Raw genomic sequence first — 22704 nt, 5'->3', positions numbered from 1 at the left:
TAAAAGTGGCCTAACCAATATACTCACAGCCTGAATGTGACGTCCCAACTCCTATATTCATTGCAGTGACCAATGAAGGTAAGTGTGCCAAATGCCGCCTTCACCAGCCAATCTACCTGGAACTCCACTGGATCACATGCCTGTTAGTAGTTACAACCAGATCTCCCTGGCACCCCTTGTAGTAAGTTAAGTGATTGTCTGCTTCAGCAGGGCAGTAACACATCTTACTTTTTCCTCTTGCTGGAAGCAGTGGTTAGTCAACAGTTTGAAGTTTTATTATTGAGCAAAGGGGAGAGGGAAAGCTCTGGAAGTCTAAACACCAGATTACAACAACAGCGACTGTAGCATGAATGTGAAGCAGAAATGACATATCTAACAGTGCACTGAATGACATGCTCAAGAATAAAGTATGATATTTTTGCGAAACATGACTGAAGAATTAGACACGAAACTTCAATGATGTTTGGAACTGACCCACAATGTAAGCCAAGGGCTAATTATTTTGTATCGTTAACCAATGACACTAACTCTTAGACAACAAGATTTTTTAAAATGGTGGGATATATAACAACTTACATTTTTGTAGCACCTGTAATGCAGTGAAGTGTCTCAACGTGTTTCACAGGTGCAACTATCAAACAAAATTGCACACTGAGCTACAGAGATATTAGGGAATGTGAACAAAAGCCTTGTTTAACCAAACATTTGTATGACAACATTCATACGACAATACTACAAAAATAATTGTTTTTGATTGTCAAATGAAATGATTGAATATTAGGGTCACCAGTAACAGGATTGCTGTTGTTTAGTGGTCCACAATCTTCACATGGACTTTACAAGGAGATTTGCTGTAATTGGGATCTGATCCAGCCCAGCCCTGCACTGAGATCGGGATCAGGTCCAGTCTGGTGGTTTTGAAATGTTTCCAAGAGATGTTAGTTAGCAGGTCGGCCACGATGACCAACTGTTTTCTCCATAGCTATCCCATGTGGAATTTTACACCCCATAAACAATGTGTGAACAGCGAGGTAAATGCTGACCTGTCCTTACCTAAATTCTTCGCTGTATTTATTCCTGATATGTTCTGCCAAGTCATTGCTATACTGGATGCAGGTGTTCAGGATGTAGAATTGTTGAAAAAGTAGCAAAGCCTGAGTGGGGCTCATGATATGTATTGGAGGTAGCACTGTCTTAATAATGTGTTTCATCATCTGGTCAATAAAAGGCAACTGAAACAGAAACATACACTTTTAGAGAAACCTGTTTATTAAACGGAAACATATTCATCACAATAGATGTACATGCACGACATAGCAGAAATATATGCGTTATAGTGAGAATTTACCAGGCCACCAACAGTATACGCATATTTATTACAAATAGAGACGTTATTAGACACAATTTCACCAAATACAGTCTAAAATTGCTTACAATGACAACTGCTTTACAACCTTTGTCATACTTTGTTTTAATCATTAAAACTCAATGTAAATTTCTGTTTTTGTTTCAGCTAGGATAGCCTTTTAGTCAGTGGAAGTACAGGGTGGCTGAGTGTGTGTGTATCTGTGATGTGTATGTATACACTTCCATCCTGTGGCTCTTCCCAAGTTCCCATCATTACTTACAGAAGTTCCTCCATTTATCCCCAAGGAAGGCAATGGCCCCAGAAGAAAATTCCCACTTTGTTGCGTCTGCGTTAGAATTGGATCCCCTTTTAATTCTCGTATTCCCAGTTTCTCCTTCTGTCCCATGGAGCAAAGCCAACTGTAGTGCCAAGAATTTGGCTGCCGCTGTATTCCCAAGAGGCCATTACCTTCAATAGTATCTCTCACTCAGGATGTGTTCTCTCCCAACTGCTGGTGCGAACCTTACACATAACCTCATAGCAATGTTTAAGGGGCATTTAGACGGACACGAACAGGCAGAAATAAAAGGAAACAGACCATGTGCAAGCAGATGGGATTAATTATGGTGGGCTGAAGGGCCTGTTCCTGTTCTCTGTGCTGTTCTATGTTCTAATTCCTCATTCTAGCAAAAATGTTCTGGTGTTTCGTTCACTGCCGGATCATTCATTTTCTTAAATGGCGCATAAAACTCACTTGAGATGACTTATTTGATACTGATGCTCACAGGTATCAGGGAATGGAAGAGATTGTTCTTTTTCTGTTTAGATTATTGATTTGCAGTCTGTCAAAAGGAGGATTACTTAATTGGATTATTTCCTGCAGGGTAAGTGCCACAGGAGATGAAAGGCCAAAGAAGAGAGAGATATTGCTGATGTAATGCCAAAGATGAAACAGATAAAACCAGAGTAAAATGAAATGAAGCAAGACAAAATGAAGTGAATGAGAGTGGGGCAGTCTGGGGTGAGGAACAATTCACACATTGACACGTTCTTTCTATAATGAGGGAGTGAGAGAGGAAAGGGGAGCGAACAAATGAGTGGGTGTAGGGAAGGTACATCAGAACATGAGGAGGCGATTTAGACCCTTTACCCTTTTTCACCATTCAGCGAGATCATGGCTGGGTTGCAATCTAAGTCCACATGCCCACCTGCACCACACATCCATTAATATCTGTACATAACAAAAATGTATCAACCTCAGATCTAAACATTACATCTAATCTTGCATCAATTGTCATTTGTGATAGTTCCAAACTTTGGAACTTCACCCCAATTATGGTTAAAAAAAAGTGAAGCTTGCTAGCCCTCTCCCCCACACACCCCATGCCCTATCCTTACAAACCCATTCCTTAACCCACTCCCACTCACCCTCATCCCTCCATGTCAACCTACACTGTTCTACTTAGCCACCTGGCCTTTAGACTTCCTATTCCAAATCAATGTCTGCTCATGCCAGCCCGTGTCCCCATGGCCTCCGTTTTCTCTTCCACCTTCCATATGAACTCACCCAATATTCACCGCAAACCTCAGGAGCCACGTTGGAATGAAATGAGCTAAAGTTCAAAGTTTCTGTTGCAGGCTTCACCACACCTGTAAAAACCTCATTTACTAAACCCTCGTCAATACATTTCAATTCCTTCAAACACTAAATCCCTTATAAAAACAAACATTAGTGTTGAGAATTCAACATCAAAGACAGCTAATCCCTTAACTACTTGGAGGTGTCAAACAAACTGTATCCAAATGGTCCAGATGAGTTTGGGTTTCAAAATGGCTGAACCCATTCCCCCCCTTCCCGTACAGGTGAAAACAGGATCTGCTGAAAATGGGGATGGGGCTTCTGAATCCAGGGACCCAGTGCCATTTTATCTAAGACATGGAGTCTCCACGACTGTGTGAAAATCTAGACCTTACATTCCCTCCCGGCAAAAATAGCTTCTCTTCATCTATTCTATCAGGTGAAAATTTTGACCAAATCTTCCCTCATCACATACCTGGTCCTTATAATTCTTTTAAAATTCATTTGTGGGATGAGGGCATCACTGGCCAGGCCAGCATTTATTGCACATCCCAGAGAGCAGTTAAGAATCAACCACATTGCTGTGGGTCTGGAGTCGCATGTAGGTCAGACTGGGCAAGGATGGCAGCAGTTTCCTTCCCTAAGGGGTATTAGTGAACCAGAGTGGTCTTTCTAACAATCAATGGGTTCATGGTCATCATTAGATTTAATTCCAGATTCTTATTAAAATCAAATTCCACCATCTGCCCTGGCAGGAATCGAACCTAAGTCCCCAGAACATTACCTGGATCTCTGGATTAACAGTCCAGCGATAATACCACTAGACCATCACTTCCCTCCTGCTAGTCTTGAGTCTTGGCATCATTTTGGTAATCTTATGTTGCATTCCTCCGATACCAATATATCTTTTCTCATTTGTGGAATCCACAGCTACTCACAGTTACTCCAGTTGTAGTCTAACCACAACTTTGTACATCTCAAGCATGACGTTTGCTCCCCTGTATTCTACTCCTCTAAATATAAAGGCAAGCATTCCATTAGCCTTTTGATAATTCAAATATTAGAGTTAGATAAACTAAACTAGTCCCACTTGCTGGTATTTGGCCCATATCCCTCTAAACCTCTCCTATTCATGTACCTGTCCAAACGTATTTTAAATGTTTTAACTGTATCCGCATTTATCATTTCATCTGGCAGTTCACTCCACCCTCTGTCTGAAAAAGATGCCCCTCGGGTCCTTTTAAATCTTTCTCCTCTCATCTTAAAAATATGCCCTCTAGTTCTGAATTCCCCAACCCTATGGAAAAAAAAACTTACAGTATTCACTTTATCTATGTTCCTCATGATTTTACAAACCTCTAAATACCTTCAACAGGTACTGAAAATAACATACCTTGACCAAAAATCTCTTTGAACCTCCAATGTTTTTAGGACACCGTGGGGGAGTGTGGATTTGAGTGAGTTTTGTAGGGTATGGGGAACATACATGTGTGTGCAGGAGGGAGGATGTGAGTGCAGAACCCTCGTAAAGGAGTAATTCTTTGTGAAATAAAGGATATCTTGCTCAAGTTAAAAATCACTCAGTCTTATTATGATTAACCCATAATTTCTGTCAAACGGTTACCATAGCAAAATTACAGCTTCAGCGATTGTTTAATTTCCTGAGCAACTAAATGATTACTTTTGCATATTATGCAGATACAATTAATAGCAGAGGCTATGAGCTTCTCTATAAATTAGACTGTTGAGGTCCTTTCATAATTGAAATTTACTTCATACAGTCAGGAATCGAAAGCTAATCCCTGTAATGGTGACCATGAAACCATGGTTGGCTTAGTGGTATAATCACTGGACTGTTAATCCTGAGACCCAGGTAATGTTCTGGGGACCCAGGTTTGAATTCTGCCGTGGCAATTGGTGGAATTTGGATTCAATAAAAAATCTTAAATGGAGAGTCTAATGATGACTATGTAACTACCAATGATTGTTCAATCACTAATGCCCTTTAGGGAAGGAAACTGCCATCCTTTTACCCGGTCTGGCCTACGTGTGACACCAGGCCCAAAGCAATGTGGTTGACTCTGAACTGCCCTCTGGGCAATTAGGGATGGCCCAATGCTGCCTGGCCAGTGACACCCTCATCCCATGAATGAATAAGGGGGAAAAAAATGGATGGGCAATAAATGCTAGCCTAGCCAGAAATGTCCACATCCTGCAAATGAAGAAAAGAAAAATAATTTATTGTTGTAAAAACTCGTCTGGTTCACTGATGTCTTTCCAGGAGGGAGATCTGTCCTTACCTGGTCTGATTACATGTGAGCCACAGCAATGTGGCTGACTCTTAAATGCCCTCAGAAATGGTAATTAGGGATGGGCAATGAATTCTGGACTTGCCAGTGACACCCATGACCCAAGGAAAAGAAAAATCAAATGTATTAAGATCAAGATTATTTGAATCAGACGTGCTTGCAAGATCTATTGCCAATGTAGTATTGGATATTAATTCAGTTCAAGGCACCTTAGAGAGACTGGTGTTGCTGAAAAATTGTGGTAAAGGCTTACCATGGAAGGAAGTTTCTGAAGAGCAACCATCAACCATCCAACTGTCAAGTTCCCGGAGGCAGAACCCCAGTTTCCCTGTAAAAGAATGGACTTTATCCAGTTCCTAAATATGATATTTTTGAGAATGAGAAACAAAAATTATGATCTTGCCCATTTTCCATGCCCCTTCTTCCAAATACCATTGGTTCCTGTTCTGCTTTAGCTCCATAGGTGATTCTCTGGTATCTGTATCCAAGTGATGATTCTTTTTTGCATTTCAACTGTACCAGGACAAATAACGCGGCAGCGTAGAAGAGGGAACCTTACCTGTTTACCCACTGTTAGCCCAAGGCCACCTGTGATGCCAGCTATTACCATGGCCAAGATAGTTCAATCAGACCCAGGCAAAAGATCAACCTCAGGATAAGATGCTGATCATTTAGGGCAGAAATAGAAGAGGATAAATCACTTCACTCAAAGAGATGTGAAGCTGTGGAATTCTTTAATTCTGAGAATTTTAGTGCACTGTCGTTGAATTCATTGAAGGCTGGGATGGATAGATTTTCCATCTCTCAAAGAATCAATGGTTTTTTGGGGCAGGCAGGAAAAAGGAGCTGAAGTCCAAGGTCGGCCATGATCTTAGTAAATGGCAGAGCTGGCTCAGTGGGCTGAATGGTCTGCACATTCTGTTTCTTGTGTATCTGTCTATCAAAGGAGCTTAGTAACACTTCTATAGAATCACACAGTAGTACAATAGGGACATTCATCCCTCTGAGTCTGTGCTAGATTATTAAGACCCATCCAGTTATTGCTGCTCCCCTGTTCATTGACCATGACTCTGATTTTTGCCTCTTAAATATTTACTCCTAAACAGAAAGCTGCAATCAGTCACTGCACTAAATGACAACCTTTACCTACAGATTCTCACGTCTCCATGGGCCATTTTCCCTCCCCAAATACCTTAAATGTGTGTCCTACTGATGTCATCTATTCAGTCAGTCAGCAAGCAACTCATTTATCAGATCTCTTTAACAATAGCTGATAATTATTGCAATTAAAAGTTTGCACAGCCACTTCTGTCAATTTGAAAAAAAACACAAAAATCAGTTTCACGCTGAACTCTGACTTTGGGAGCATCTTTACAGTGAAGGTTAATGAGTAACAAGAATTGAGGTATCATCAGCATTTCCCTGCAGGTGCTGAAAATTGTTCCTTTTTCTCTGCAACACAACATTTTCACTTGATGAAGACAGAATTAAACCTTATGCCACACGTATTACACATTTTTCTCCAGAGTCCAGATAATCCGGGCCTTTAAACCCTTATGACCTGAACTTCACAGTTCAAACTTCTATTTACTGAGACAATCTGAACGAATCTGTTTGCTAATCGTGAATGAACGTGTCTTTCAGAATCGAACCCTTGGGCGACAAAGTTCACAAGAAGATGCTTGCTGTTGGATGTTCAATTTCCTGCAGGGTGGGAATCATGTGCATGCTGTGTTTATGGATCCTGATGGCTCTGGGTGCCACCAGCATTTTCAAAGGCAGGGAGGGTAGAGGAAAAGGAAGGACGCCACTCCCTAATTAACAGTCTGTTAAGTTCTTTGAAGAGTTTCTTAGAAGATGGGAGAACTGGAGGGCAATTTTCAATGTGGAATTTGATAAACCCAAAGAGTCTGATGAAGATTATTGCATTCCTGCTGGGTTCAATGCACAGAAAACGGAAAGTTTGTTTTTAAACAATGAAATGTATCAGGGCACTATATTTTCTTGATAACAAAGTGTGAAGCTGGATGAACACAGCAGGCCAAGTAGGAACTTAGGACCACAAAAGCTGACGTTTCGGGCCTAGACCGTTCATCAGAGAGGGTCTCTGATGAACGGTCGAGGCTCAAAATGTCAGCTTTTGTCCTCCTGAGATGCTGCTTGGCCTGCTGTGTTCATCCAGCTTCACACTTTGTTACCTTGGATTCTCCAGCATCTGCAGTTCCCATTCTCTCTGATCACTATATTTTCTTTATTCTTTCATTGTACGTAGACGTCAATGGAAAAGCCAGAACCTATTGCCCATCCCTTACTGGCCACGAACTAACTGGCTTGCTAGATTATTTTGGATGCTATTTAAAAATCAACATTATTGTAGGCTTGGAATCACATGCAGACCAGATCAGCTAAAGATGGCAGAATTCCTTCCCTAACGGTTATTGCTAAACCACATGGGTTTTTACAACAATCAATGATAGTTTTATGATCACAATTATTGAGACATTTTTAAGGTGAGAGGAGAGAGATTTAAAAAAGACAGAAGAGGCAATTTTTTTTACACGGGGTTGGGTCGGGGGAGGTGGTGGTTCGTGTGTGGAATGCACTTCGTGATGAAGTGATGGATGTGGGTACAAATACAACATTTAAAAGACATTTGGATCGATATATGAATAGGAAACGTCTGGAAGCCAGGTAGGTGGGACGTTTAGTTTGGGATTATGTTTGGCATGGACGTGTTGGACCTAAGGGTCTGTTTCCATGCTCTATGACTGCATGATTATATGGGCCAGGAGCAGGCAGGTGGACTAGTTTAGTTTGGGATTATGTTTAGCAATGGGCTGGTTGGACCAAAGGGTCTATGAATTTATGTTTAACCTGGTGTCAGAGGCAGGCCCTGCCAAGGTCACCATCTGCCTTTGCTGCTGGTCCTCTGCAGCTAGCTTCTACCTTCCCCCAGAGATGCCCGGTACCACCAATACACCAAGCTTGCCTCTTGCCCAAGTGAAGCATTAGCATTTCAAAATGGCACCATCACAATGTGTTGGTGACACGGGGCTGGAACCAAAAATTTATCGCGGCATCAGGTTCCCGATCCCACTTTGAAAGCCAAGGGTATGACGCATTCTTTTCCTTCATGTACGTGTGTGTTCATTTCTCATAATTCTGCACCCATAAACAGATTAATATCTGCATAAATGTAATGCACCCAGGAATATGCTATTAACCCATTAAGTATAATTCAATCATTAGTCAAATAAAGACCAGAAGAACTGAGGATGCGATAAATCAGAAACAAAAACAGAAATTGCTGGAAAAGCTCAGCAGGTCTGGTAGCATCTGTGGAGAAAAATTAGTGTTAACATTCCTCAGAGGAAGGGTCGCTTAACCTGAAACTTTAATTTTGATTTCTGTCCACAGATGCTGCCAGACCTGCTGAGCTTTTCCAGAAAATTTCTGTTTTTGTTTCCATAATTAGTCAGCCTTTATACATGTCATTAAAACTGATTTAAAACTAAATTCTAATCTTAAATTAGTCCTGAAACACTCCAGCTGGTTGAGAGTAAATTAGAGTCAGTGGAATTGAACTTATGTTTTAAATTTACAGCTGCACTCTGTTAAAATATTTCAGATTTGTGTGCAGTGTCACAATCTCCATACAGATTTAAGTGAACTCATTAATCTGAATTAAAATTTGATGTTTCTTTCCAACTTTTTTGTACTTTACCAAGTTAAGCATATTCTGAACAAATTTTTAATTGGTATGGACCTTTTCCCATGTGCAGGCCAGCTTAACGATCAACATGTTGAGCAGCCAATGCCTGGGAGGGGGAGAAAGTTAAAACATAAAATATGTCCAACTATCGTTGGCCACGCTTTCTGACACCAGAACAAAGCAGAACAAAGAGAAGCCAGAATCCTCACTTCACTTGGTAATCCGGTCACATTGGGCCCTGGCGTAAAAATTAAGCATCACGAATTATCTTTCCAATGACAGACATTCCCCTCACCCTGTTTCAATTTATACAACAGGTCTGAACCACACTGATCCTGTTAAAGGTCTCAAAATAGAAGTCTGAAGCTAAGCTGCCATGTGTAACATTTTTAAAACTTTACAAGTTACTTCTCATTCTTCAGCCCTGAATTAAGAAGAATCACGTATCAACTTTTACAGCAATAGGCTTACTATCTTTCTTCATTTAGTCTTGGTTCTGTTCTTTACAAATGTGATAGGCCAACTATCTGTCCAAAGAACAGGAGCTGTATGACAATATGGGGTCTATTATACTACTCTTAGTAACATATTATTGCCTGGGTTGCCATAGCAATTTTTTTGAGTATTTTGGCCTTATGCCGTTACAACTTGAGCTGAGAAACTGAGTGGAGCTTGGGGATTAGTTTTCCTTCTGACCATCAAAGATGTTTGAAGTTAAAGCAACATCTATGAAGAGAAAGGTCATCAGAAGAAAATACTGAAAATGCAGGTTCTGGAAAAAGTCAGACACAAAGTATAGTGCACACTCTCATGTACAGACACACACACACACACACACTCTCACATACAGACACACATGCTCTCACGTACACACATGCACACGCTGTCACGTACACATGCACGCGCTCTCACGTACAGACGCATAGACCAATTAGATTACTTTGTTCAAGAAACAATCATGTGTAGAGTCTGTGATCCATGTCTGCTTAGGAACCTTGGAGTCAATTTTGAGGATCATTGAAGATATTAATTTTATTGTATTGCAAATACAGAGGTAGAAAGACTGATTTGGTTCGTCTGTCTGTCTCAATGCCATCACATGATATAATAAGATTTTGCTATCAGTGGCTTCCCTCAAAGTGACTGACCGGGTAGAGCTTGCTATTTCAGTGTGTTTTGTCTGGATTTGGAAAGGTTATTACGATAGAAGGGACCCCTCCCCTCAATGCTACTGAGAAGACAGATCGGAGCCAAGACATTGTTCTTAGTTAAACAGCTGAAGGGAGCTTGCTGGGCCACATCTGGTACAGATCTAAGCTTGCAGCTATTATTTCATTTGTTGGCAAGTGTAAAACCTTGGAGTCAAGCTAAACATTTGGCATGTTTAAGATGACTGGTCCACATTTAAGCTGTAAAGGGAACACTTCTTCAATAAAGTACAAAATTGTTTGTGCCTATTCACAAGTGCACAAGGTACTGAGACCACTGCAGTGGAGCTGAGTTGTGCAAGGAACGCTTGTCCTGAACCCATTGACCACTCCTGCCCAGGTAGTTCAAAATCTGCCATAAGATTTTTCGCAAGGAGCTTTATCTTTAATTACTGGATCATCAAAAAAAACGATGACTTTTAGGGAACGGTTGTCAGGATAAGGAGCAAGTGATTTGTTTAGAAGTATTGAGAAGAAAAATAGGACTTTAATGAAAATACTGCAGTAATCACAGGATAGGATGCCACACTTTTTTCGTATGTGCACAGTATTAAAAGTGCAGGGTTAAAAGACCGAATATCATGGCAAATGCAGCTCAACAGTTTTGCTGGTCTCACATAATTTGCACTCACCTGGTGAGTGATGAGGAAGATTTCATACACAACAGCTGTCACTGCATCCTTGTATTCTAGCAATAGCTTCTGTAGCTGCAAAAGGCAATAATTCATGATATTCCAGTAGTTTCACAACTCAGTCTTACACCATCACGCCATTCAAGGACGAGAGCCCCCTTTATGCATTTTATAAATGCACCTTTATGATTCTCACCTTTAAGCCAATTTTAACTTGTCAAATATGATTAACCATTGTTCTGGAAGCAATTTAAAAGCTAAAAGCTGTGCTGATTAGATTATAGGACACATTTTGGTCAGAATTCACTTGCATTATCCTAAATAATAAACCTTCTGTGAACCAGCACAATGGAGGTACAGAATAAATGTAAGATAACAAAGTATGGGGCTGGATGAACATAGCAGGCCAAGCAGCATCTTAGTGCTCCTAAGATGCTGCTTGGCCTGCTGTGTATTATCTTGGATACTCCAGCATCTGCAGTTCCCATTATCTCTGACCAGAATAAATGTAATTGTTTCTTTCCATGAATAAAAAATTTCTTGATCTTCTCGCTGTGATGGCAAGGCGTGTGTTCCAATGAGTGTGATGTTATCCAGAGATTACACTCCTTTTAAATGAACCCCAATACCAGCAAGGTCAGGAGATCAAGCCTGACAAAGAATATTTAGCAGATTCTCCCAAGCTCTCCATTGGTCAATGCTCAAAGGGTAGAGGAAGACAAGTAATAAGGAAACATAGAAAATAGGAGCAGGAGTAGGCCCTTCAAATCTGCTCGACCGTTATGAACATAGCTGATCCTCCAGGGCAACACCACATTCCAGCTTTCTCTTGATACACTCTGCTGCCTCTAATATTTAAACATTTAGCTTTCTTGAATATACTCAGTGATCTGGCCTCCATAGCCTTCTGTGATAGACTTCCACATGTTCACCACCTTCCAAGTGAAGAAATGTTTCCTAATCTCAGCACTAAATGGCCACGCCCTGGTTCTGGATAAACCTACTGCTGGAGGTCCTGACGCAACCACTCGTCCTGCCCTGCTTGGTGCCCTTCCTCAGTGTCGCCACCTGCTGCTGGAGTCCTGACGCAACAACTCGTCCTGCCCTGCTCGGTGCCCTTCCTCAGTGTCGCCACCTGCTGCTGGAGATCCTGTCACAACCTCTCGTCCTGCCCTGCTTGGTGCCCTTCCTCAGTGTTGCCACCTGTTGCTGGAGGTCGTAACGCAACCTCTCGTCCTGCCCTGCTTGGTGCCTTTCTCAGTGTTGCCACCTGCTGCTGGAGGTCCTGACGCAACCACTCATCCTGCCCTGCTCGGTGCCCTTTCTCAGTGTCACCACCTGCTGCTGGAGGTCCTGACGAAAACCACTCGTCCTGCCCTGCTCGGTGCCCTTCCTCACTGTTGCCACCATTACTCAAGTCACCAAGGATATATGTTTGAAGAAGCATTTAAACGAGGTGAGATAAGGCATAGAACATAGAACAGTTCAGCACAGTACAGGACCTTCAGCCCACAATGTTGTGCCAACCTATTATCCTACTAAAATCAATCTACCCTGCATTTCACTATCTTCCATGTGCCCTAAAACTTAAAAGTCACTTAAAAGTGTCTAAAGTATCTGACTCCGCTACCACTGCTGGCAACACATTCCACGTGCCTCTGACATCCCCCCTACACCTTCCTCCAATCACGTTAAGATTATGCTCCCTCGTAACCGTCATTTCTGCTCTGGGAAAATGTCTCTGACTATCCAAACTGCCTACGCCTCTCATCGTCTTGTACACATCTATCAAGTCACCTCTTCTTCGTTCCAATGAAAAAAGCCCTAGTTCCTGCAACCTTTCCTCATAAGAACTGCCCTCCAGTTCAGGCAGCAGAGCAGTTCCCACACTGGATTCCAGAGCTTAGTGCCAAAGGAAGTGAGGTGGAACAATTAAAATTAGGAATGCACATAATGTTAGAATACGATCAACGCAGAGAGCTCAGGGGGTTGTAGAGTTGGACACTTACAGAGACTTACCTCGCCATCTTGAGAATTAGTTGAGATTTCAGATGCGGTTGGCACGTTCCTACCACCTGCATGTGATGATATGGGAATCTGTGGGCCACTTATTAAAATCTTCAGCAAGTTCATAACAGTCATACCTCTAGTGAGTGAAAACAGTATTTATTATATTATTATAACATATTGAAAATAACAATAATCTTTTGATAAAAACCCACTGTCATGCGACATTCTGGAAGCTTCCTTGTATTCAAGTTTAATCTCTAACCACTGAGACAATATTGTCAAGTGATCTTTGTGCAGATGTTGCCTTTGGGTCTTCCAACATTGGAGGAACAAAAAATACGACCATTATCTACTAGAGTTGACAGGAGGCAGGGCAGTATCTCAGAGGATATTCAGAATATCTCATTTATCTCAGTTCTGAGCAAGGGTCACGGGACCCGAAACAATAACTCTGATTTTTTTCTTCACAGATGCTGCCAGAACTGGTGCGCTTTTTCAGCAAGTTCTGGTTTTGAATTTCATTTACACTTTCAGGGTGTTACTGAAATGATTCAACTTCTGCTCCTTTTCTTCCTCCGATATCTGAATGATGAAGTGGGGGGAATATAAACGTTTTGCTTGAATTCATTCATTCACAGCATATGGGTATCACTGACAAGGCCAGCACTTTTAGACAATCCCTAATCTCCCTAAAGTAAGTAGTGGTGAGCTGACTTCTTTAATCTTTTGAGTGCAGGGATTTCTGCTGTGCTGTTAGGGAGGGAGTCCTAGAATTGTATCACTGTGTGACACCGAAAGAACAGAGATACATTTCCAAGCCAGGATAGTGGGTAACTCAGAGTGGAACTGGAGGTGGGGAGGTTCTCAGATTCCTGTTGCTCTTATCCATTTAAGTGACTGAGCTCAGCGTTTGAAAGTTTCTGGTGGAGGGATTTAATTGGATTTGATTTATTATTGTTTTCACATGTTCCAAGATACAGTGAAAACCAGACAAATCATACCATACATAACTACATCAGGATAATAGAACACAATGCAGAATACAGTGCTACAGCCACAAAGAGAAAGATCAATTCTAATAAATAAGAAGTTCATTCATAAGTCTGATAACAACGGGGAAGAGGCTGTTCTTGAATCTGTTGGTATGTGTTTTCAAACTTTCATCTGCTCGATAGAAGAGGGTGGAAGAGTGTATAACTGGGTTGGGAGCGATCTTTGATTATGTTGACTGCTTTCCCAAGGCAGTGTGAAGTGTAAACAAAATCAATGGATGGAAGGCTGGTTTGTCTGATGAACTGGACTGTGAATGTTGGATGGGGTACGGATCAAGTGGGCTGCAATGTGTGGAATCACACTGAGCCTCTTGATCAATGAGGAAGCTGCATGTAGTCATCCAGGAAAGCAGGCAAACAGCAACCACACTCCTGACTTGGGAGTGTAATAAATTTCAAATGAGAAACTCATTTTGAACACGTACCTTTGTTAAACTAGTTTTCTACATGTAAAGACACAATACCTCTTTGAGTGTGAATTATTGGTGCCACACATACCGGTTGGCATTCAGAAGAGTCAATCGTGTTGGTTCTGTTTCCGTCTCCCTGAACATGACGCCTAATGTCTCCATGATCAAAATACATAACCTAAGCAGAGAAAGAAAATTCTCATTTCAGTAAATATCGGCATTTTCACCTGAGCAGAATAACTATGTCCAGTCTGTAATGAGACCCTGAGCCTCAAGATGCATGCCAGAGTAACTCTCTGCTCCCCTCCCAATCAGGTCTCTCGGTCCTCAGCCTCCCCCACTGGTCCAGCTCAAGAAACAACACTTCACATTATGTTTGGACAACTGCATTCTGAAGCTTCAGATCTTAAACCCTGCCCTCACTTTCTCAGATGGCAGATGTTGATAATAAGTCTTCCATTCCCAACTGCTGCTCATTAAGACACACATATCATTTTTACTTGTCTCATTACCACTTTGTTCTCCCTGGGACCATTATTCCTTTGATTTTGCTCTCCTCCTCCCTTGCTCCGCCTCTATACTTGCTTAAACCAATGATGTCTCTAACCTTTTCCCAATTCTGATAAAAGACTTGAAATGTTAACTCTATTTCTTTCTCCACAAATGAAGTCTGGCTGGCTGAATATTCTAATTTTTATTTCAGATTTCCAGCATCTGTGATATTTTGCTTTCATATTGCCAGAAATCGCTCACCCAAGACATTATTTCATAGGCAGCCTGGGATCTGCAGCTGTACTTAACTTGACCTATCCCATTAAACCTATTACCAAAGTGTGTGAAAGTGTGTAGCAATAATCTGGCTAAGCTCTCATCAGAAAACCTTACTTAATTGCAGCAAGACTTCATTATTCTGCTGTAGGTTTCCTCTGTATTCTGAGCTCTGATTTACAAATAATAGTGGTGAGATTATTATGCAGAGATAGGCTGAAGGCTGGATTTGTCTCAGATTTGGAACAGTTTAGATCTACAGCAGCTCGATACTTACTGTAGGTGACCTGCCATTTTGTGCTTGACTTGCTGGTTAATGGGATTCTCCAACTTTAGCAAGTGCTCCTGAAGTTTGCTGATAAGAAATGGATACACATCGTTTGACTGTGGACAAGTCAAAACAGAAGAGAGTATTAAGTTAAAACCTAGACTCCAGACAAAAGCAGCATGCAATATAATTCAAAATGAGTTATATCTCATGGTCTCACAAGTATATTCAAAGGTGGTGTAGATGGATCATAATGTGTGAAGGAATCAAGGGTTATTGGCAGGGAAGTAGAGATGAGAATTGTCAGCCACTGAATGATGGAACAGACTTGATGGGCTGAATGGCCTATTTCTGTTCCCATAGTCTTCTGGTCCAGTGTGCGCTCTTAAGCTTATGTTTGGTTATGCTTGTTATTTGAAATCACAAGCTTTCAGAATCACTGCCATTCATTTGGTGTACAACATAATTTTGTTAAAGAGAGCGTTTCGTAGTTCTGACCCAGTGACACTAAGGGAACAGCAATATCTTCCCACGCCAGGACGGCATGTACCCAACTTGGACATGCAAGTGGTGGTGTTTCTGTGTATCTCCACCGTCATCCTTCGAGACAGTAGTGGTTGTGAGTTTGGAAAGCACTATCTATGGAGTCTTGATGAATTATTGCAGTGCATCTTCATATGGTACACTCTGCTGCTGCTGTGTGTCAGTGGAGGAGAAATCATTTATGTGCATGGTGTTACAATATAGTGGGTTCAGGCAAATACCTGGCTTCAGTCACTCAAAGTTACTACTCAACGAAATAGGAAATATGAACCCTTGGAAGCTGAGAGGAACTGTGCATTGTTCACTATAAGGACTACGATGTCTTGGGGAGTGAGTGAAACATAGTGTATAACCAAAGCGCAGGATTTTCAATGTTGAAAGTAAAGGCAGAAAGTTTAAACTTGTAAATATTTATAAGTTTCCAACAAAAAATAGTGTTTGATCGATGTTAATTCTAATTAGTTTGTTAAAGTAAAAGTCTTACAACTTTATAAGTCATGTTAAGTGATCCTTCCTGTCAGTCACTGAAGGCTCCACTATCTTTTCATCAATCCCTGGTATCTGCAGGATAATAAAACTGTTCACCTGCTCGAGCAATTTCCTAACTCTCCTCAGACATTGCTACGTTGTCTATTTACCCTGCACCATAAGAGACTGTCTGGCTATTTATGTCATTGGTTGGTCATAGATCTTTGTTCTATGTTTGATGGCTGCTGTATTTGCCTAAAATTGGCTGTGGAGGTGCCAGTGTTGGACTGGGGTGGACAAGGTCAGAAATCACGTGATACCAGGTTATAGTCTGACAGGTTTATTTGGGCTTAGAAGCTTTAGAAGCACTGCTCCATCATCAGGTGAAGTCACTTCATCAGAAAGGGTCTAGGCCCGAAACGTCAGCTTTTGTGCTCCTAAGATGCTGCTTGGCCTGCTGTGTTCACCCAGCTCCACACTTTGTTATCTCAGATTCTCCAGCATCTGCAGTTCCCATTATGTCGGATCATAACCTGGTGTTGTGTGACTTCTGACCTTTGCCTTAAAAAGATCATGGATTCAAGTCCCATTCCAAAGGTTTCAACACAGAAATGAAGGATGGCACTTCCAGTTAGTACTAAGGAAGTACTACACTATCAGCGGTGGTATCTTTTAAATACGGCATTAAATTAGGCCCATCTGCTTTCTCTGGTAAATGTAAAAGATCACACAGAGCTATCCTGAAGAACAAGAGTTAACGCTGGTGTCCTGACCAATTGCTGTACCTCAATCAACATGGTAAAAGCAACAGATTTTCCATTCATTATGGCATTGCTGTTTTATGGGAGCTTGCTGTGCATAAGTTGGATGTTTTACTTCTGACGTTACAGTGATGACTATATAGTGCTTTGGAACAGACTGAGATCATGACAGGTGTGATTTAAACATTATTCTTTATCAGTAAAGTCACCATAGTCTACCAGACTGCAGGGCTGCTCTCTCATTAGAGAGACACAACTGATGGTGGTTTAACCTTGGGGGTGGGGGGGGTGTTGAGAGGAGAGTCCTTCATGTTAGCTTCAGCTGGTGCAGGAATTGAACCTATGCTGTCTGGTGCCACTTTGTATTGCAAACCAGCCATTTGGATAACTGAGCAAAGGTACTGTCTTATGGAAAGCGGTTGAATAGGTTGTGCCTGTACTCGTTGGAGCTCAGAAGGACAGGTGACCTCATTGCAACATACAAGTTCCTCAGGGGGCTGGACAGGGGAGACGTGGAGAGGTTGTTGCCCATTACGGGACAGTCTAGGACCAGACGGCAGATTTCCAGCAGAAGGGGGTTACCATTTAAGACACAGATGAGGAGGAATTTCTTCTCCCAGAGACAGATGAATCTGTGGAATGTTGTACCACAGAGGGCTGTCGAGGTTGGGTCATTAAGAATACTCAAAGCAGGGCGATTATGCTGGAACTATATAAAACATAGGTTATGCAGCTGCTAGAGTCTACAGTCCACATTATAGGAAGGAAGTGACTGAACTGGAGACGGTGCACAGGAGATTTACCAGATGTTGCCTAGGCATAAAAAGTTTTAGTTATGGTAAGATTGAGTAGATTGTGTTGGTTTCCTTGGAGTAGAGGAGACTTTTGGGGGGAGCGGGCATGACTGAGAATTATAAACTTATGAGGGCTGGATGGAAGGATCAGTGACCGGGGGCATAGATTTTGAATGAATGACTTATTGTCACTTTCCTTTTAAGGCGAATAACTCAGTAAATTACAATGAAAGGCTTCAACTGTTGCCACCATTTTGAACAGTTGGGGCGGCACGGTGACTCAGTGGTTAGCACTGCAGCCTCACAGCGCCAGGGACCCAGGTTCGATTCCAACCTCGGGCAACTGTCTGTGCGGAGTTTTCACGTTCTCCCCGTGTCTGCGTGGGTCTCCTCCGGGTGCTCCCACGGGGTCCAAAGATATGCAGGCTAGGTGGATTAGCCATGCTAAAAATTGCCCATAGTGTTCAGGGGTGTGTGTGTTATAGGGCGATGGGTCTGGGTGGGATGCTCCAAGGGGCGGTGTGGACTTGTTGGGCCAAAGAGCCTGTTTCCACACTGGAGGGAATCTAATCTAAACTAAAAGATATAACTGAAAGTTGAGAGATAATGGGAACTGCAGATGCTGGAGATTCCAAGATAATAAAATGTGAGGCTGGATGAACACAGCAGGCCAAGCAGCATCTCAGGAGCACAAAAGCTGACGTTTCGGGCCTAGACCCTTCATCAGAGAGGGGGATGGGGGGAGGGAACTGGAATAAATAGGGAGAGAGGGGGAGGCGGACCGAAGATGGAGAGCAAAGAAGATAGGTGGAGAGGGTGTAGGTGGGGAGGTAGGGAGGGGATAGGTCAGTCCAGGGAAGACGGACAGGTCAAGGAGGTGGGATGAGGTTAGTAGGTAGCTGGGGGTGCGGCTTGGGGTGGGAGGAAGGGATGGGTGAGAGGAAGAACCGGTTAGGGAGGCAGAGACAGGTTGGACTGGTTTTGGGATGCAGTGGGTGGGGGGGGGAAGAGCTGGGCTGGTTGTGTGGTGCAGTGGGGGGAGGGGATGAACTGGGCTGGTTTAGGGATGCAGTGGGGGAAGGGGAGATTTTGAAACTGGTGAAGTCCACATTGATACCATATGGCTGCAGGGTTCCCAGGCGGAATATGAGTTGCTGTTCCTGCAACCTTCGGGTGGCATCATTGTGGCAGTGCAGGAGGCCCATGATGGACATGTCATCAAGAGAATGGGAGGGGGAGTGGAAATGGTTTGCGACTGGGAGGTGCAGTTGTTTGTTGCGAACTGAGCGGAGGTGTTCTGCAAAGCGGTCCCCAAGCCTCCGCTTGGTTTCCCCAATGTAGAGAAAGCCGCACCGGGTACAGTGGATGCAGTATACCACATTGGCAGATGTGCAGGTGAACCTCTGCTTAATGTGGAATGTCATCTTGGGGCCTGGGATGGGGGTGAGGGAGGAGGTGTGGGGACAAGTGTAGCATTTCCTGCGGTTGCAGGGGAAGGTGCCGGGTGTGGTGGGGTTGGAGGGCAGTGTGGAGCGAACAAGGGAGTCACGGAGAGAGTGGTCTCTCCGGAAAGCAGACAGGGGTGGGGATGGAAAAATGTCTTGGGTGGTGGGGTCGGATTGTAAATGGCGGAAGTGTCGGAGGATAATGCGTTGTATCCGGAGGTTGGTAGGGTGGTGTGTGAGAACGAGGGGGATCCTCTTGGGGCGGTTGTGGCGGGGGCGGGGTATGAGGGATGTGTCGCGGGAAATGCGGGAGACGCGGTCAAGGGCGTTCTCAATCACCGTGGGGGGGAAGTTGCGGTCTCACCGACTCCCACAGCTACCTAGAATACACCTCCTCCCACCCACCCTCCTGCAAAAATTCCATCCCCTATTCCCAATTCCTCCGCCTCCGCCGCATCTGCTCCCACGATAAGACATTCCACTCCCGCACATCCCAGATGTCCAAGTTCTTTAAGGACCGCAACTTCCCCCCCACGGTGATTGAGAACGCCCTTGACCGCGTCTCCCGCATTTCCCGCGACACATCCCTCACACCCCGCCCCTGCCACAACCGCCCCAAGAGGATCCCCCTCGTTCTCACACACCACCCTACCAACCTCCGGATACAACGCATTATCCTCCGACACTTCCGCCATTTACAATCCGACCCCACCACCCAAGACATTTTTCCATCCCCACCCCTGTCTGCTTTCCGGAGAGACCACTCTCTCCGTGACTCCCTTGTTCGCTCCACACTGCCCTCCAACCCCACCACACCCGGCACCTTCCCCTGCAACCGCAGGAAATGCTACACTTGTCCCCACACCTCCTCCCTCACCCCCATCCCAGGCCCCAAGATGACATTCCACATTAAGCAGAGGTTCACCTGCACATCTGCCAATGTGGTATACTGCATCCACTGTACCCGGTGCGGCTTTCTCTACATTGGGGAAACCAAGCGGAGGCTTGGGGACCGCTTTGCAGAACACCTCCGCTCAGTTCGCAACAAACAACTGCACCTCCCAGTCGCAAACCATTTCCACTCCCCCTCCCATTCTCTTGATGACATGTCCATCATGGGCCTCCTGCACTGCCACAATGATGCCACCCGAAGGTTGCAGGAACAGCAACTCATATTCCGCCTGGGAACCCTGCAGCCATATGGTATCAATGTGGACTTCACCAGTTTCAAAATCTCCCCTTCCCCCACTGCATCCCTAAACCAGCCCAGTTCATCCCCTCCCCCCACTGCACCACACAACCAGCCCAGCTCTTCCCCCCCACCCACTGCATCCCAAAACCAGTCCAACCTGTCTCTGCCTCCCTAACCGGTTCTTCCTCTCACCCATCCCTTCCTCCCACCCCAAGCCGCACCCCCAGCTACCTACTAACCTCATCCCACCTCCTTGACCTGTCCGTCTTCCCTGGACTGACCTATCCCCTCCCTACCTCCCCACCTACACCCTCTCCACCTATCTTCTTTGCTCTCCATCTTCGGTCCGCCTCCCCCTCTCTCCCTATTTATTCCAGTTCCCTCCCCCCATCCCCCTCTCTGATGAAGGGTCTAGGCCCGAAACGTCAGCTTTTGTGCTCCTGAGATGCTGCTTGGCCTGCTGTGTTCATCCAGCCTCACATTTTATTAACTGAAAGTTGATCTTTGTTCTGCTGTCTTCTCAATGAGTCCTTGGCTCTGCTCACCAACAATGCCTGTGCTGCTACCCCTCCACTGCCTGTGGTGGACACACCAACACTGGAGTCGCCACTCTTTAGGCACCGTCTCTTTGCCGCTGGGCCCACCTCGCTGATGACACCAGCGATGCAGAGTCCTGCACTGAACCCACACTCGCTGCGCTATCTCCCCCTCCCAACCAGGAATCCTTGGCTCTGCTGTCATCTTGCCGAGCGTGGCGCTCTGGCCACACTCCACCAAGACACTGTCCCCCTGCGCCAGCATCCCGAAGGGTCCGCTGCTGCCAATGCCGCTCTCCATCACTGGTGAAGCTTTGCTGCCAATCCCAAACGCTGCCGGGCTGCCGTCATCCCGTGCACGGCCCACTCTCACTGCCACCAGTTAACCCACTACAAAAGGCTTTAAAGAAAAGCAAAACAAGTGAAAGAAAGAAAGTGAGCAGAAGTAAAAAGAAAACAAAAAAACAGAAAGAAAGAAAGCAGGCAAAAGGAAGCTGATGAGCCCGGGGCTCAAGCCCGCACACTGTCCTGATACTCCATTGCTGCCTTGAATACTTAAGATAAAAGGTAGAAAGTTTGAGAGGGGGTGTGATGAAAAATCTTTTTACCCAGAGGGCAAACACACTGTGAGGATGGTTAAGGCAGAAGGCCTCATAACATTGAAGAAGTATTTAGATGTGCACTTGCAATACCAAGGCATGCAAGGCTGTGGTAAGTGCTGAAAATTGGGATTAGAATCGTAACGTAGTCGATTTTGACCAGTGTAGACTCAAGAGCCTTTTTCTTTATTGTAGATCGCTATAACATCAAGGCTGAGATAGACAGGTTTTTAATCCATAAGGGAATCAAGAGAAATGGGGAAGAGGTAGAAAAATGGAATTGAAGGTTATCAGGTCTGTCATGATCTTGTTGAATGGTGCAGCTCTTTGTGGTCTCGTAGTTCAAAGCCTGCCATTCAAATGTGTTTTGGTTGATGGCTTCGGTGATGAATCAGTGAGATATAGGCTCCTGGCATAATGTTGTGTAAGAAGTGGATCATTTGTTGGTGTGGGTCATTATTCTCAGTGTTGGTACCCGTTGCAAAACAGTTGTAGCCACTGCTCATGGGATGGCATGTGCCAATGCACAGGTGATGTTGCTGTTTTTCTCTTTCATCAGCTTGTCTCCAATGTGAACATCAACGTTTATGATTTTTAAGACAGAGCTGGTTAACTTATTTATATCTTGTCATAAGTCATGTAAACATTGATGTTGAATGTCCCAATTTATTCATGGAGTGATTTAGGAGCCTCTTCAGGCTCTCAATCCTGTCCTGGCTTTCTCAAAGAGCAATCCCACTGCCCTGCTGGTTCCCCGTGGTCCTGCAAAGTTTTCCAAAGTCCATCTGAAAAGCTGTTCCCAATCTGTTTCTTCAACCCCCTCAGTCAGGGCATTGCAGATTACACAGATACAGTACCGCAGGACTGAGTGCAGTGTAGGATTTTAAGTATTTCCAGAATTTAAGTGAGATGGTTTAGGCAGTGGGTGGTTCAGCTCAGGGTCCATTGAATTGGAGGGTTATAAAATGAACAAGCCAGTAACTAGCCTGAGGCCATGCTGTGCCAATGTAGCACCAAGCCAAACTGTCCACATAGGTTACTTTTTTCTTAACTTTTACCCAATTAAAACG

At 43.9% G+C, this 22704-nt stretch overlaps 1 protein-coding gene across 3 annotated transcripts in view; it reads right to left on the bottom strand.

The window, feature by feature from the left end:
- The window catches only part of c18h12orf56 (chromosome 18 C12orf56 homolog), a 72442-nt gene that overhangs the window by 12797 nt on the left and 36941 nt on the right, over positions 1-22704 (bottom strand). For all 3 annotated transcript variants that reach the window (XR_009446899.1, XR_007249304.2, XM_048548332.2), the window contains exons 7-12: positions 15306-15412; positions 14349-14438; positions 12808-12934; positions 10789-10863; positions 5490-5564; positions 1054-1232 (exon numbers count right to left, since the gene is read on the bottom strand). Coding sequence is in view for 1 of the 3 variants with exons in the window: in XM_048548332.2 (XP_048404289.2) it covers positions 1054-1232; positions 5490-5564; positions 10789-10863; positions 12808-12934; positions 14349-14438; positions 15306-15412 (653 nt within the window). In the remaining 2 variants the exon portion in view is untranslated. The remainder of the gene's footprint in view (positions 1-1053; positions 1233-5489; positions 5565-10788; positions 10864-12807; positions 12935-14348; positions 14439-15305; positions 15413-22704) is intronic.

The sequence above is a fragment of the Stegostoma tigrinum genome, chromosome 18 (assembly GCF_030684315.1).
Source record: "Stegostoma tigrinum isolate sSteTig4 chromosome 18, sSteTig4.hap1, whole genome shotgun sequence".
In the NCBI taxonomy this organism is placed as follows: Eukaryota; Metazoa; Chordata; class Chondrichthyes; order Orectolobiformes; family Stegostomatidae; genus Stegostoma; species Stegostoma tigrinum.
Note: the sequence above shows the minus strand (reverse complement) of the source record. Positions and strands in the feature narration are given on the sequence as shown.